Source organism: Xenopus laevis, chromosome 1L, assembly GCF_017654675.1.
Source record: "Xenopus laevis strain J_2021 chromosome 1L, Xenopus_laevis_v10.1, whole genome shotgun sequence".
Taxonomy (NCBI): domain Eukaryota; kingdom Metazoa; phylum Chordata; class Amphibia; order Anura; family Pipidae; genus Xenopus; species Xenopus laevis.
This window is the reverse complement of record NC_054371.1, coordinates 167,378,977-167,395,363: the sequence shown is the minus strand read 5'-3', so window position 1 is coordinate 167,395,363 and position 16,387 is coordinate 167,378,977. Positions and strand designations below refer to the sequence as shown.

Here is a 16,387-nt window from a genome sequence, read left to right as displayed (position 1 = left end):
AAGACACCTTAATTTGCAGTGGCCCAGCAGGCGTTGCACTTCACCATGGTTCGATTACAGGAGTTTGGTTGGTTCATCAACCTGGACAAGTCCTTGTTAACCCCAAGCCAATCCATGGTCTTCCTCTGGATGCAGTTCAACACCCAGACACAAACTCTCCCAGTGACAAGGTCCAGCATTTGCGGACCCTCGTGCGGTCTCTCCTCTCGAAGTCCCACACCGCGAGATTCTACATGAAGGTGTTGGGAGTCATGGTTTCGATGATAGAATCAGTTCCCTTCACCCAACGTCACCTCAGGGAGCTTCAGTGGAATATTCTTGCGGCCTGGAGGCACAAATCCCTTCTCCTGGAATTTCGTTTATCCCGCATGACTCGAGTCTCTCTTCTCTGGTTGATGCAAACCAGTCACCTGACCAGGGGCAGACCCCTAGGGGATCCACAATGGTGACTGCTCACCACAGATGCAAGCCTCTCTGGTTGGGGAGCAGTGCAGAGGGTCGGTCAGCGCAGGGTTGCTGGTCTCTATCGGAACAATGTCTTCACATCAACCTTCTTGAGATACAGGCAATCCGACTCGCCTGTCAGCCATCTTCATTCCAGGTCTCTTAAACTGGGAAGCAGATTATCTCAGCAGACATCCCTAGATCCTTGCAAATGGCCTGTAAAGGACAACATCTTCCACAAGATCACTCAAAGATGGGGGGCGCCAGAGGTCGAAAGTTCCTCTCTACTTGCAAGGTCCAGGGACCCTCTGGCGGCAGACGCCCTCACCTCTCCCTGGGACTTCCATCTTGCGTTCATTCCAAGAAAGATCAAGAAACTTCAGAGAGAACTCATACTCTCATAGCTCCAACATGGCCCCGTAGATCCTGGGTCTAGGATCTAGTACATCTCTCAGTAGAGGAACCTTGGCCTCTCATCCTAGACCTTCTCTCTCAGGGTCCAATCCTTCACCACTGTCCTGCCACCCTCAATTTGATGGCGTGGCTACTGAAACTGCGATCCTAAGACGGAAGGGGTTCTCTGACACTGCCAAATTGGGACTTAACCCTAGTCCTACGTGCCCTGCAACACACTCCCTTTAAACCCATGGATTCTATTCCACTTCAGTGGCTCACATGGAAAACAGTTTTTTCTGCTGGCTATTGCCTCAGCACGGAGAGTATCTGAGATCTCTGCCCAATCCTGTAGGTCTCCTCTGTTGACCTTCCACAACGACAGGGCAGTACTTCATACTTCTCCCTCTTTTCTTCCCAAGGTGGTTTCCACTTTCCACCTCAACCAGGAAATTACGATTCCTACCTTCTGCCCATCCCTTTCCAATGCGAAGGAAGCAGCACTGCACACCCTCGACCCCGTTAGGGCCCTCAAGTTTTACCTGCACCGGGTCGAGGACATCCGTCTATCGGACTCCTTGTCCTTAGACCACCATATCCTGATGGATACAGCAGGCCATCCAGAGATCCTATTCATCACAGGGTCAGGTTCCCCCAGATCAATCAGGGCACATTCCGCCAGAGGGCTTTTCGAAAATAAGCCTCAGCTGAACAAGGCTGCAACGTGGACTTCAATCCATACTTTTGCCAAATTTTACCAGTTTGGCACCTTGTGGCATCTGACACCCACTATGGCAGGAAGGTACTTCAGGCTGCAGTGGCTGGTTCCACGTAGGCCTCTACTTCCCGCGCTAGATTCAGGGGACAGCTTTGGTACGTCCCCACTGTCCCTGTGTCCCCCAAGCAGACCTAGAGAAAAGGAGATTTTGTGTACTCACCGTTAAATCTCTTTCTCTTCAGTCGCTTGGGGGACACAGGGCTTCCCTCCCTGAATAGAGGCCTTCTCTTGGCTTCAGACTGTTCTTCTTGTAATTAGTTATCAGATTTTCTGTTGCTTATTGATAACCTCCTGTTTCTCCTTTGGTACGAACTGAGTGTCTCTGCCTACAGAGGAGGGGTATAGCAGGAGAAGGAGGGGTCAAGTTTCTATTTTTTTATTGTGTCCTGCCTCCTAGTGGTTCCAGCTATACCCCCACTGTCCCTGTGTCCCCCAAGCGACTGAAGAGAAAGAGATTTAACGGTGAGTACACAAAATCTCCTTATTTTCTACATGGACTGGCTAGAAACAATTGAACATAAGGAACAAAACACAGCAACATTTTTCTCACACTGACTATTCTGCATTGCCACCCTATTTAGACACACACAATATCTAACAATACACTCCCTACGAAACACTACCTAGTATGACACTGAACTTTTGTGGCACAATTCACTCATCACAGAAACACAAAATTACATGCAATCTTTTGTGCGGAAAGAGATCCAGGCCTGGACTGGCAATCTGTGAGTTTTGGCAAATGCCAGAGGGGCTGCGGTACAATGCAATAGACATTCACTATTTAGTGAGCTGGTGGGTGATTGTTTGGGCCTCTGTGTAACTGAAATGCCAGGTCCTATTTTGACTCCCAGTACAGGGCTGAAGAGATCCCATCACGAAATGAGCTCTCCAGGAGTCATCAGTTAACTCGATTATTATTAACATATCGTAATTTCTCCTGAATATAGAAACACACTGAATTTTATGAGGCACTTTGTTGAGACTGTATAGCAGAAAACCATGATAACTTGTATCTTTTGAATGCTTAATAAATACATTTTACAAAAAAAAAATACCTGCCGCTGCTTCAGACCTATTAAAACAAAGGACATATCAAATGGAATATAGACGAATAAACGTTTGTCTATTGGTCTGGAAAATCTATTGAACTTTATGTATATGAAGTGACGCTTTATTTGGAGCCTGTGGGCATATTTGAAGCAGTGATGAGGTAGCAAGAAAAAAGCATGAAGATAAGGTGCAAATGGAATTTACTTTGAACTGTATTGTAATAAAGTTACTTACATCCTGTCATATAAACAGTATTATGACATTGTTAAAAGGTAGGACAGAATACCTGTAAGCATAACAAGGTACCTGTAAACCAGAAATTAAATTACTAGGCCATGATAGTCCAGATAAGTCCCACAAAGAGCTTGTAACAGAAACCAAGATTACTGAATGCAATCTTCCAATAATGGTACAGTGTGTGGTGTTTTAACTCCTCTGGCTGCCTGGCAGATGTATAGTCCACAAATGCAATGGGTTCCATTTATAGCTTAGGCATTGTTGATGGGGCATCAGGGATCCTAATCTTTGTCCTTTTTTTGCCCTTTTACTTTCTTCTCTTTTAGGAAGGGTATCCGTATGTTGTTTGGGGGTTTTCTTTAGTTTAAATGTATAACATTTATACCAACGACTTTAGTTCTGCTTTAAATCATCCTTTGGAAACAATGATTTATTTCTGTTTCTCTTTCTTTCCTCTGTTTAGTTAAGCTCAGACCCTTCCATGTACATTGAAGTTGAGAATGAAGTGAAAACAGTAGGTGGAAACAAACTCAGCCAGCTCAAGTGTCACCGAGAAGGGAAAGAATGGGAAGCAGTGCTCACAAGTCGAATTCTGGCAGCAGCAGGCAGCAAGTCAGTGTCATTAGAATGTATCCCTGTAGAAACATGAAGAAGGACTCTGCTTAATATAAATCACTGATCACATTTTACTATACATGCCATTAGTACTTTTCAAGAATATACTAGCTGACGTCATGCTGTCATTCATTTACAGTACCTAATGGGACACTTTTCTGGTTTAAATGTGTACCACTGGATAACTATAACTTTCTTTAATAATATATTTATTCATTTTGTTTGTTCCTATTGTACCATGATTCACTTCACTTGGAATTTTGTGTTGTTACCATATTGACTCTTTAAAGGGCACCAATCATAACTAAAATCATCAAAAGTAAATACACTATGTGAAAGTTCAAGAAATACGATTTTTAAAATAGTTGGAATTGTTTGTATAATGTAAATCATCAGCTCACTATATCTTCTGCAAAATCTCCCGTATCTCCACTGCAGTTCTAGCCGAGGCAGGCATCTTGGATTTCCCTGCCTCCTCCTACCTATATCTTCACAGCTCTGAAATCTCGCACATGCTCAGAAATTCATTGGTTGCCTAGCAACCCTTTTAAGCTATTTTCAAATCAGCCAAGCTTCTGTGTAAGCTGCTGTTCAGTAGTGCTGCCATCTGTCTGGAAGTTAGTGTTTGCCCTTCATTTGTATAATGACATCACCAGCAGGAGAGAAGATAGGGAAATCTCATGATACTTCTAGTGGAGGAGTTTACTAAAGCTAGGCATTCTGGGTAGAATACTCAGGGCAGTGCTACAATCTGAGCATGCTCGTGAACTCATTTGCATGTTAGTGTCGCAGTATGGACTCGCTCAGTGAATGAACCCATTTAACAAAGTAAGGAGATTTTTTAAAAACTGCTTTTTTCTTCAAAAAACTGGATATGTAGTTTGATTAAACGTGTTTAGGTTGTACTGGTCAGATTGTTAATATGTGTTTGATTTTGGCTGTGATAGGTGTCCTTTAAGATTTCTCTTTGCCTCGTCCTAGCTAATCGGAGTTGTGAAAATGGTAACAAATGTATTTTATATCTGTATAACTGGTATTATTAACTAACATTGTTTTGCCATTTGGCAAAATGCTCATTATTTGTTTGTTTTGCTTTTTTAGTGAAGTGGTGTGCGTGGCCTGCGAAAAAAGAACGTTGTCCGTTTTCTCAGGCAGTGGAAGGAGAATCTTCCCACCTATTATTCTTCCCTCGCCTATTTCCACACTGCAGTGTACAGGATCCTATGCTATGGCTCTCACAGCTGCTGCTGCTCTCTCTGTCTGGTGAGGTTACAACCATGAGCTCTAAACTAATTCATTGTCAGAAGAAATAACATAAAATTAGCTCACAACAGGAGGTTGGCACATGTTTTATATTTGGCAGCAGTGCTCTTTATTTCTGTTATTCAGTTACATTTTCTTAATTGGGGCAACATTCTTTACTTTTGATGGTTTACAATTTTTGTTCAGTATACACATTTTATTTAAAGGGATACTGTCATGGGAAAAAATTTTTTTTTCAAAATGAATCGGTTAATAGTTCTGCTCCAGCAGAATTCTGCACTGAAATCCATTTCTCAAAAGAGCAAACAGAATGTTTTATATTCAATTTTGAAATCTGACATGGGGCTAGACATATTGTCAATTTCCCAGCTGCCCCTGGTCATGTGACTTGTGCTCTGATAAATTTCAGTCACTCTTTAGGGCAGGGCCACACTAGGCGATAGAGCGGCGATTTGACTCGCGGCGACTTTTAATCCGCAATCGCTGGCGAAACTTTTGCGCTGCCGTCTATGGGGAATCGCGACAAATCGCCAGCGTAAAAACACACGCGGCGATCTTTTTTCTATTGTCGATCGAAATCGCCTCGGCGATCTTTTTTCTATTGTCGCTCGAAATCGCCTCGCGATTTCGAGAGACAATAGAAAAAAGATCGCCGCGTGTGTTTTTACGCTGGCGATTTGTCGCGATTCCCCATAGACGGCAGCGCAAAAGTTTCGCCAGCGATTGCGGATTAAAAGTCGCGGCGAAAAGTCGCCGCGAGTCAAATCGCCGCGCTATCGCCTAGTGTGGCCTTAGCCTTACTGCTGTACTGCAAGTTGGAGTGATATCACCCCCCTCCCTTTTTTCCCCCAGCAGCCAAACAAAAGAACAATGGGAAGGTAACCAGATAACAGCTCCCTAACACAAGATAACAGCTGACTGGTAGATCTAAGAACAACACTCAATAGTAAAAACCCATTACCCACTGAGACACATTCAGTTACATTGAGATGGAAAAACAGCAGCCTGCCAGAAAGCATTTCTCTCCTAAAGTGCAGGCACAAGTCACATGACCAGGAGCAGCTGGGAAATTGACAAAATGTCTAGCCCCATGTCAGATTTCAAAATTGAATATAAAAAAATCTGTTTGCTCTTTTGAGAAATGGATTTCAGTGCAGAATTCTGCTGGAGCAGCACTATTAACTTTAAACATAGAAACAAAAGATTCCCTCTTGCAATTGTGTCTTTATATAGTCGCAGGTATCAAAATATTTCTTCTTTTATTATTGTTAAGTGTTTTTTAATGATATTTAATTCCAGAAGAACCAAGATTTTTGGAAGAATGTAATAACAGGTCTGCTATCATAATCTTCACCCAGGGTGCACATTGATTATTAGTACAGGAAAGCAATAAATTTGAAATGATAAAGTGAAGGGTCTTTATTTAAAAGATAGCAGTAGCAATATGCAATATTTCAAGCAAATGCACACTTAATGGACAACTTGGGAAGAAAAATGGTTTATGATATTACATTGAAATCATTAGAGAATACACTGAGATCGCAGTAACAGCAATATGCAATATTTCAAGAAAATGCACACTTCAATCCTTGGTTTTTTTTTATCGCCATCTAATGGACAATTTGGGAAGAAAAACAGTTTATTATATTACATTGAGATCTTTCGAGAATACACTGAGATTGTTGATTATGTTTACTCCTGTACTACTAATAGAAATAATAAAAGCAAATGTCTGATTGTTTGATGTGAGCTACCAGAGTTGTAGAAAGTAACAAATAAAAGTCTTGTGACAGGAATGCGAAGATTATTATACTGGTCAAGACTGCATACCTTCAATCCCCAAGGTCCTATTGGGGATAAATTTCATACAAACAACAGATAGAAGGTGGATTACGAAATCAGTATATTAAAAGTACAATTTATTACTTACAAGAATGAAAGTTCAGACCAAGGAGTGATCTCACCTGGATACTGCAACGCTTTTCGCCACACTAGGAGAAAGCCCTAGTGTGGCGAAATGCGTTGCGGTATCCAGGTGGGATCACTCCTTGGTCTGAACTTTCATTCTTCTATGCTTTTAATTCAAACAATGAAAAAATCGTGAAAATTTGTAATCTGCCGGTACTTCGTGATCCGCTAGTTCGTGAAATCGGTGAAGCAGTGTAAGATCGTGAAAAGTAATCGGAGGTTGCGTTCCGCTGTAAAGCGCACACACTAAAATAGACTGTGTGCCATTTTGGATCCTCGTGAAAAGGACATCTGCAGAGAAGCAAATTCGTTAAACAGGCTTGAGGCTGCTGAGAGTTCAAATGCGTCTGTGCCCTTGAGAAATTCCGGAACTTTGAATCTGGTGAAACCATTCAAACTTCTTTTTGGGGGGGTTCTACAGCTGGCAAGGAGGAGGGAGTGGGGGACACCCCAATACATCCCCTAAAAAACCTGCTCTCTATAATTAGCCATTCATCATTCTGCCTGTTAATTTACTCCGTAAACTCAGTAAAGCACTCTGCATACTTCATTGCTTCACCATATTGGAAAAATCTGGGCCATAATCCCAATTGAAATAACTTTTCCGTCTTGCTGAACTACAACTCACAACCTTCTTCTTGTCTTTTAAATTACAAGCATACACCACAACCAAGGAATAGCTATTATGATTAGCCACCTGCATTGATTTTATTATTGGTTTTATGTATATTTATTCTTAAATTATTCATTGTGCTTCCTTGGCCGGCCAGTGTTTTAGAGATTATATAAGCAATAAAATGTACTTTTAATATACTGGTTTCGTAATCCACCTTCTATCTGTTTTTTGCAGAGTTGTAGAAAGCTCACATTTTGTTTACCACTGAATCATTACCAAACCTCTAAATCTGTCCCTCTATATATATATATATATATATATCCACCATTAAGGTCCGCACTCGTCGTTAAGGACTGAACTCGGGTGCTGTGTGTAGATCGTGAAATCCAAAAGTCCAAAGGTTTACACGCACACCGATGTTGATATAAATGTTACTTTATTAGGAAATCATTAATTTATTGCATCAACGTTTCGGTTCGGAATCTAGAACCTTTCTCAAGATGCTTTTCCCTCTGAGGGAAAAGCATCTTGAGAAAGGTTCTAGATTCCGAACCGAAACGTTGATGCAATAAATTAATGATTTCCTAATAAAGTAACATTTATATCAACATCGGTGTGCGTGTAAACCTTTGGACTTTTATATATATATATATATATATATATATATATATATATATATACAGCACCTACAAAAAACATTTCCATTGCAGGATAGCTGTGCATTATATGTAATTGTACACAAAACCCTTTCACATTTTGGTGTTGTTATTACTTTATTCCTGAATTGATGGCTGTGCTAGGTGTTGCCCATAGAAACCAATAGGAAATTTGTCAGTGCAGTAGTTAAAACAAAAAAGCAAATGTGTAGTAGCTGTGGGTTTCTGGACCAGGAAGGTTTTGCCTGCGTTAGTATTTATACTCACGACCCTACCTGTCAGTGCAGGATGACTAGAGTTAAGTTGCTTCTCTCTGGAGGTAAGACAAACTAATAGATTGCTTTGGGTCTCATCCTCCGTGCCATCTACACGTCCTCCTTGGTTTTTTAGTTTGTCCTGCCTCGGAGGCAGCTTCTTCTCCTGCAATAATACTAATCTTTGATGGAGGTCTGACCCTCACAACAACAGCCTAATTATGTGAGTGCTCTCTGGCTTCCATACACGGTAGCGGATTGAGACCAATAACATATATCATTAAGGTGAAACAAGTGTGCTCCTTATACTACAGTAATTCCACCATAGTGATTTCAGAGCACAAGACTCATCTAGGAGCAATTGCTCATCATTGAACAAGAACTGGCACTTGGAGGCATTTTGTAGAGCCCCAGAGAGTGAAAACAAAGAGCTTGACTATTAAGAGGATATAGGTGTGGGAGAAATGATATCTCATTAAAAAAATATTGTGCAGTGTGATAACTGTCTAAATACAGTAGTATGTAACAGAATCTTTGTATTGAAGATATATTGTTTAATGGGCTATTCAGATAGAGTTTACTATTTTAAAATAAAGCGGATTGGTTTACATTATCACTTTTCCTACAGGGATGTCCAGAACCAGAAGGTTGTAATCAAAGATGAATCTTTACAACCACTTTTATCAGGTAATTGCACTCTGTCAACCTATTTCATACAGATTGTCTCCACTGCAGTATCATAACATATAGCTTGACTTTCTACAGGTAACGATATGACCGTTTCTCAGACATTACTGACAAAGAGGGGTATACCAGTGCTGAGTCTGTCCAATGGGAAAGCATATTGCTTCAGTCCCAGTCTTTCCACGTGGTAAGAAATAGTTGAAATTCTTCTTGAATTTACAATAGTATGGGTAGAGGTGCAAACCAGTGAATTTTTGGTGTTTGTTGGGCTGTGTACTCCACCCCAACGTAAGAGAGCGGGTTATCTCACAAAAAAATTACAGGTATGTGTTTTTGGCTGTATTTGCTCATTTATAGTCATCAGGTTGGTGGTACAAGACAATATGACACACTGAATATGTCAGACATTATGACTGACATGAGTGAAGTAAATATCGTGCATCGTTGTCTGTCTCTGCCTTTTAATCATGCTGGCAAATTGTGAAACACATTATGCTCCACATTTAGGAGTTATCTATTTTAGTCTGCACTACTCAATGTGGTATTCCTACCATGCTGTTTCATCTTTAGAAATTCAGTGTTGGTCAGATATTGTGATTCCTGTAGGAAAGCCTGTTGGACAGCCCTATCTAGGTTATCATTTTACTGTAACATTTATTGTTGACTCTTTGTTCCAGGAGTCTGGTCTCTGACAGGCAGGATTCCTTGGCACTGTGTGCGGATTACCGGAACTGCATGCCCTCACAGGATGCTGTCATGTGCTCTGGACCATTAGCCATAATTCAAGGACGAGCGTCTAAGTAAGATACTTAAGACAAAAAAAAACAATATGAGGGGCTAGTGATGCTTGCAGCTTTGAGATTGTGCCCTATTTAGCATAGTAACATGCTCAGAATTATAGGGTGACATTAAAGGGATACTGTCGTGGGAAAACATGTTTTTTTCAAACCGCATCAGTTAATAGTGCCGCGCCTGCTTTTTTTTTCTGCTTGGGTGCTATTCTCATGTCTACCACTAGTAAACTATAAAAATCATGACAGAATCCCTTTAAATTACTACAAAACATAAATGTGAGATTTAAATGTTCTTCATCCTTCAAAGAATGCTCTCTGAAACATTACAACTTATCATAGCTTGAAAATGGTCAGCATTGTGTTATGTTGGGATTTAGTATTCTATAAAATAATTTAAAGGATATATTTTGGTACATAAGGCATTTATATTAGGACATTAGTACAAAAGACTGTGTATCATAGTGAATCTTTAGGTATATGTTTCTCTGCCCTTCTGCTTCTGTAAGTGCTTGAAAAGAATTTGCTGAGGCTGATAAAAATGCAAAATTTTAAATATATTTGTTTAATGGCTTTATGCACTAGGAGTTGCCCTTGTAGTTGAAAGCATTTTACAGGATAATGAAAGCAGGTTTCACACAGTACAGTTCTGTTATCTGTTAATAAGGTGTTATCTGTTAATAAGGTGTTGTGCAGCAATGTGTTTTTCCTATTTCAGTGCTGGCAGACAGGCTGCTCGCCTTTTCACAATGCCTCATCTAGTGCAGCAAGAAACCACCATGGCTTACCTTGAGAACCAGGTAGCAGCTGCTCTTATGCTGCAGTCTAGCCAGGAATACAGGCACTGGTTGCTCATCTATGCACGATACCTGGTCAGTGAAGGTAAGGCCTGACTTGCAAAAAGTATTTTATTTGCTTTTGCAAATGTAATCACAAGTATTTGGATGTAAGAAGGAAAACTAAAGGGGTAAGTATTTTGCCCTTTTTTTACTTGGTTATTTAGTGGCCTTATGTAGAAACACTGTCTGAACTTAAAAATAAACATAAATATGTATTTTTTTCACAGATTTAAATAGTTCCAGATTGAAATGGAAACCATGATAGCTCATCTTTGTGTTTAAAGGAACATCAACAAGTGTTTTAAAGTAATAAAAATATAATGCAGCGTTGCCCTGCACTGGTAAAACTGCTGTGTTTGCTTCAGAAACACTACCATTGTTTATATAAATAAGCTGCTGTGTAGCAATGAGGGCAGCCATTCAAAGGAGAGAAAAGACTCAGGTTACACAGCAGATAGCAAATAAGCTCTGTAGAACATAATGGTGTTATCTGTTATCCACTATTTAACCTGTGCCATATAGCCTTTTTTTAATTTCCACCATTGCTACACAGCAGCTTGTTTATATGAACTATAGTTGTGTTTCTTAAGGAAACAGATTAGTTTTACCAGTGCAGGGCAACACTACATGATATTTTCATTACTTTAAAACATTTTACATTTTTGGTTACTGTTCCCCCACCCCTTAGACTCGCAGTGATCCAACCCCTCCATCACCTTGTTCTATTGTGAAGTGATCGAGTCTCAAACTTGAAGTCCGTCTGCTTTCCATAGAATCTGTGCACCACCCATTATGGAAAACAGACAGTGTGGGGGAGGGGTTGTATCACTGTGTGACTAATGGGCATAGGAAAATGGTTCAACTAAATTAGTTACATCAAAAGGGGAAGGGGGTAATATTTTCCATTTTAGCCATTTAACAGACGCATCTCTCTTCATATCAATCAGGTTTTGAACAGAGGCTACGAGAAGTATGTCAGGACCTTCTAGGCCCAGTCCATCATTCTAGTGATAGTCAATGGGAATCAAGAATTTTGGTAAGTCGTGAAGTATTACAGTACACCAACCAGCTATTTCCTAGTTCCTCTTAATGTGGCTGATTATTGGATAAATCGAAACATTAGTTGCGTTTTTTTGCAAGAGGTTTAAGCAATAAACACAAAATAAAAAGGCCTCCCTTTTTTTTCATTGTACATGGTTGTTCCAGTCAAAATAGATCTAGAGAGTCTAGGTGTGTGTAGGTTACACACAACAATGACGACCACATTCAAAAATCATTAGTACGACTAATGCCTTAGACATAACAGACAATATTTGACAAACATGGGTTATTATTTATTCCTGTCAGATATATTGTCATGTAACTTGGGTGGATCGTTTTTTGAATAATAAAAGAAAAAACGAATTCTAACCAACTTTATAATATACATTATTTTTAAAAAAATCCATCTGATTGGTTATTTAAATTCTCTGCACTACTAGTTCCAACTCCTGAAGCAATCTAGCAAAAGTCAGTTGATTTAAAGGGGGTTGAAAATTCAACCCACTAAGTTTAGGGATTCTGTTAGAATCCATTTAAGGAAGATATTCTGAAATAGGCATTCATGATTGTTCCCCTAGCATTTAAAAATATATAGCCTCTGGTGCACCTAGCTGTATCAGACAACTCCAATGCTGCAGAAGTTAAACTTCGTTGCCAATCAGAAACAAACGTACACATTAACACAGGAGTGCCCATACTTTACTAATGCAAGGTTTACTTTTAGCGATGATGTCCCATCATGATCTACATTCATAAAAGCATTGTTAGCATTCTGTTCCATGGAAATATTACTTAAATATTAGTGATTTATGAGAGAATGTATACTGCTATATTTAACAAACAACTATTTCTAGCATGAAAAGCATGAAATAGGAGTATGATTTAGATAAGCAGTTTGCTGACAGTGTCTTGAGATCTACTGATCATCAATTAAAGATCTACTGGTAGATCCCGATCTACCTTTTGGGCACCTCTGCATTAACAGGTATTGTAGATCAGTGTGAGCTTTCCTTTAAGCTGGATATTAACATTATCTCTAGGTGGTTAGTATGGCAAGGAATGACCACTCTAATCACTGTACACAGTACTACAGCACAAATTTCATTAATGTCCTTCAATTTTTAAGTGCTGGCAAAGAATTTGCAGAGAGAAAAAAAAATCTGATTTATTTATTCTATTCTATCTGTTTCTTTGTCAGGGTTTGCGGAAGAGGGAGCTATTGAAGGAGCTTCTCCCTCTGATTGGACAGAACCTGCGATTCCAGCGACTTTTCACAGAGTATCAAGAGCAGTTGGACATTTTGAGGGACAAATAACATTACTTGATTCACTTCACAATCCTCCCTGGTTATTATTTTTGTCTCCTTTTTGTGAAAACCAGCTGGTTAGGAGAGCAGAAAAGTGAAGCAACTTGCAAAGCAAGAAACAGTGGTGCTTAAGGAAACATGGTTAAGTATGAGGAGTAATTTAGGAATCTGCTTCGCTTCCTACAGCCCTTTTTAGCATCCATTAGAAGCCCTGGCATTCCAATTTGTTTCACGTTTACTTGAAAAATAGCAGGGGTTTATTAAAATGTTATAATTGAGAATATTGGCCATTGTTTGCAAGAAAGCACACAGTACATTACTAATACACTTGAAAAAGCAATTTCCCCCAAAGCCTGGGTTCTGTCCAGATACTGACAAGACCTTGCACTATTTGAAACTTGATAGCTGTTATGCAGCCAAACTTCACCTTTGAATACAAAATAATACAAGTCTATGCTGCCCAACAAGACTATTTTTGTACTAGACTTTGCTAACTTGTGATACTATCCATGGGCCAACAATCAAAAAGCTACTTGTCCACTGAATGTAGGAAGTCCAAATCATGACCACGGTGCTGAGCGATTCTACAACTAAACTGTCCTCATTCAGATGTTCCTCTAAACATTTGTAAAACTGTTTTTTTTCCATTCCTTTTCTAATTGCTGAATTAAAAAGAAAATCATTGGTAGCTGTTTCCTTTGGTGTGTGAGCAGTGAAAGGTACTGAACAGTTAACTGGTGCAGATTATTCAGATATCTACTATAACTTTGCCAAAGAAGAACATTGTTCATAAACTTAACCTGAACAGAAATAATATACAGGCAGAAAGTCTATTTGCTCTCCTAGATACACCTAAAGCCCATTTTGAAGGTCAATTAGGGTGAGATTCGGGGTAAATGTTTATTTGCTATCTTAGATATTGTTGGAATTGGCTGATACACTGATATTCTTCTATATCTGTAACATTGCTATGAGCTAATGGGCCCTGACCAAAGGCTTGACTTCCAATGGGGCTCAAAACTGAAGGAGTCCGACAAGAACTGTTCTAGAGGAACAAAAATGCACTGAAAAACACCATGATTTTATTTGGTGCCGCAATAAAAGGGGATTTGTTTCAATAAAAATATGTATAGAAGTTGTATACCTTACATTTCTTTTGTAGATGATTTTTCTTACAGTTAACAGGAATTCTGATTAAGTACAAATATGATAAGTAAAAAACAAAACAGAATTACATTTTAGTTAAAGGACCAGTAACATCAAAAAATTAAATTGTTTTAAAGTAATAAAAATATAAGTGTTGCCCAGTTATTCAAAGGACAAAAGGCTCAAGTTACACAGCAAATAGCAGATAAACTCGGTAAAACATGGTATCTATTATCCACTATTTATCCTGTGTCATATAGCCTTTTTTCAATTTCCACCATTGCTACTTAATGTAGCAATATAGTAGTGTTTCTGAAGCAAACCGATCAGTATCCTGTAAGTAGTCCCTATGGCGAATTGTATATATACCAACAGTATGATGCATTATACAGCCTATTCTGGCAAAGAGAACAGGGATCAAAGGATGTTGCACATCTGTTTCAACAGCTAGATCACACTATGACAGAATAGAGGCCACATGGTGACTGAAACCTATTGCAGCCTAGTGTGGAGCCATCTTAGAAGCTAGATGCTAAGAACCTAATCCTCAGCCAGAACAATGGCTAAATTGATCTAGACACCTGCTTTGGTTGTTTCAACGGGCCAAGCTAGCTTGGACACCTCTTCTGGTACCAAGAACAGCCAAATGGCATGGGTTACCCTTTTGGACAGTATAAAACAGATGTGAAATGTACCCTGAATGAAAAAAAAAAACCAGAAAAATTTGTAGATTACCATTAGGCACTGCTTCTGTCACCTAGAATAGAGATTATTATGAATAGTGTTGAAAACTTATTCTGGAGAGTAATGACTGCAAAAATAAATATCCATGACACTTAGTTTCCTAGTCAGTCAGCCCAGATGATTACTAGAAATTAGATGAGAGACCAAATGTTGGTGAGCAATTTGTGTGGTGCTTTTTCTGGCAGCCAGAAAATGTGGCAGACGCCTGTTCAAGCAGCCATCACAGGTGCCAAATTGCCCTAGGTACTTCTTCCTTAGACATACCTCTTGGCCACCTGTTACAGCATCCACAGTAGTGTAAAAATACAAGGGATCCGTCCCAGCACTGAGACAGAACAGTGGGTGCCACACTTGCTCCACAAATCACTTTATATTTACATGTTCAAATGTTTATCTGTACCAATACATTTTCAAGGCAGGGCTCCCTAAACAAGGACCTGGGTATTTTTTTTTGGCACCAAGGATGGACCGTAAGCAGGCCTGGGCTGGCAATCTATGGGTTCTGGCAAATGCCAGAGAGGCTGCTTTAAGTAGCCATAAACAGTCACTATTTAGTGGGTTGGTGGGGGGCTGTTTGGGCCTCTGTGTACTTGAAATGTCTGGGCCTATTTTGACTCCCAGTCCGGTTGTCATGCACCTGTTTTAGGACCGTGAACAGGAGCCACAGGTAGGGTTGCCACCAGCCTTCTTGTATATTTATATTTTTTCCCCTATTGGGATCAAGCATCATTTTTACTAGTAAAATACTGGCCAAGTGGCAACCCTAGCAACAGAGCCACGTAACCTTGCTGGCACTAAGACTAGGGGTCAGGATGGCATCATGGCAGGCATTTATTCCAGCTCCAATAATAGGGTACCAGTTAATTATGCCAACAGTCTAAACATGAGCCTAAGTAAGGCATGCATTTAGGCAACTAGAATAGCAGGGATCTGTTCTCTGCCCATAAAAATGGGAGCCAAAGAATGCCAGGTGCCTGTCTGGGTAACCAAACATATAACTAAACAGTTCCTGGCACCTGATCAGATACATAAGGTACTGGGCAACGGTTACATGGCCTGTGTTCTAACCATCAGAATAAGTACTTAAGCCAATATTATAATAGCCAGGACCAGGCAATAAACCAAATTACACTGGCCTGGCAGTAGTAGCCAGTTCTGGGACCTTGGTATACAGTATAGCACTCGCCACCTATTTCACTCAATGACGAGCTCCCTTAGCATCGATTCATTCTCCCCTCTTGCTGTGCCGCCTCATCGCCTTACCCCTTCTTTCTCCCTGTATATATATACTTTTTTCCACCCCCGAATCCACTCCTCCCACCATATACCCTAAACCCTTTCTCACTCCGTGCCAGATCTTTCCTCCCCCCTCATTTTCCCATAATTCCCCTCTCTGACTACTTTAAAATGCCCCTCGACTTTGGTCGTTTCTTTTTGCTTTAATGTGTATTAGGCCATTATTTTATGAATTACTTGGCTACATTAATTGGCTAGGCGTGGGCTCATCTGCACCAGCCCTATTTTATTGTTGTCGAATGCTTCTATCTTGGCATCCCTGC

At 40.0% G+C, this 16,387-nt stretch overlaps 1 protein-coding gene across 3 annotated transcripts in view; it reads left to right on the top strand.

The window, feature by feature from the left end:
* hira.L (histone cell cycle regulator L homeolog) overlaps positions 1-13,626 on the top strand; it is a 44,340-nt gene extending 30,714 nt beyond the window's left edge. For all 3 annotated transcript variants that reach the window (XM_018242445.2, XM_041567044.1, XM_041567042.1), the window contains 8 exons: positions 3,369-3,517; positions 4,622-4,783; positions 8,906-8,964; positions 9,043-9,148; positions 9,639-9,761; positions 10,471-10,634; positions 11,539-11,627; positions 12,831-13,626. In XM_018242445.2, coding sequence (XP_018097934.1) covers positions 3,369-3,517; positions 4,622-4,783; positions 8,906-8,964; positions 9,043-9,148; positions 9,639-9,761; positions 10,471-10,634; positions 11,539-11,627; positions 12,831-12,947 — 969 coding nt within the window. In that variant the 3' untranslated portion in view covers positions 12,948-13,626. The remainder of the gene's footprint in view (positions 1-3,368; positions 3,518-4,621; positions 4,784-8,905; positions 8,965-9,042; positions 9,149-9,638; positions 9,762-10,470; positions 10,635-11,538; positions 11,628-12,830) is intronic.
* The last annotated feature ends 2,761 nt before the right edge of the window (positions 13,627-16,387 follow it).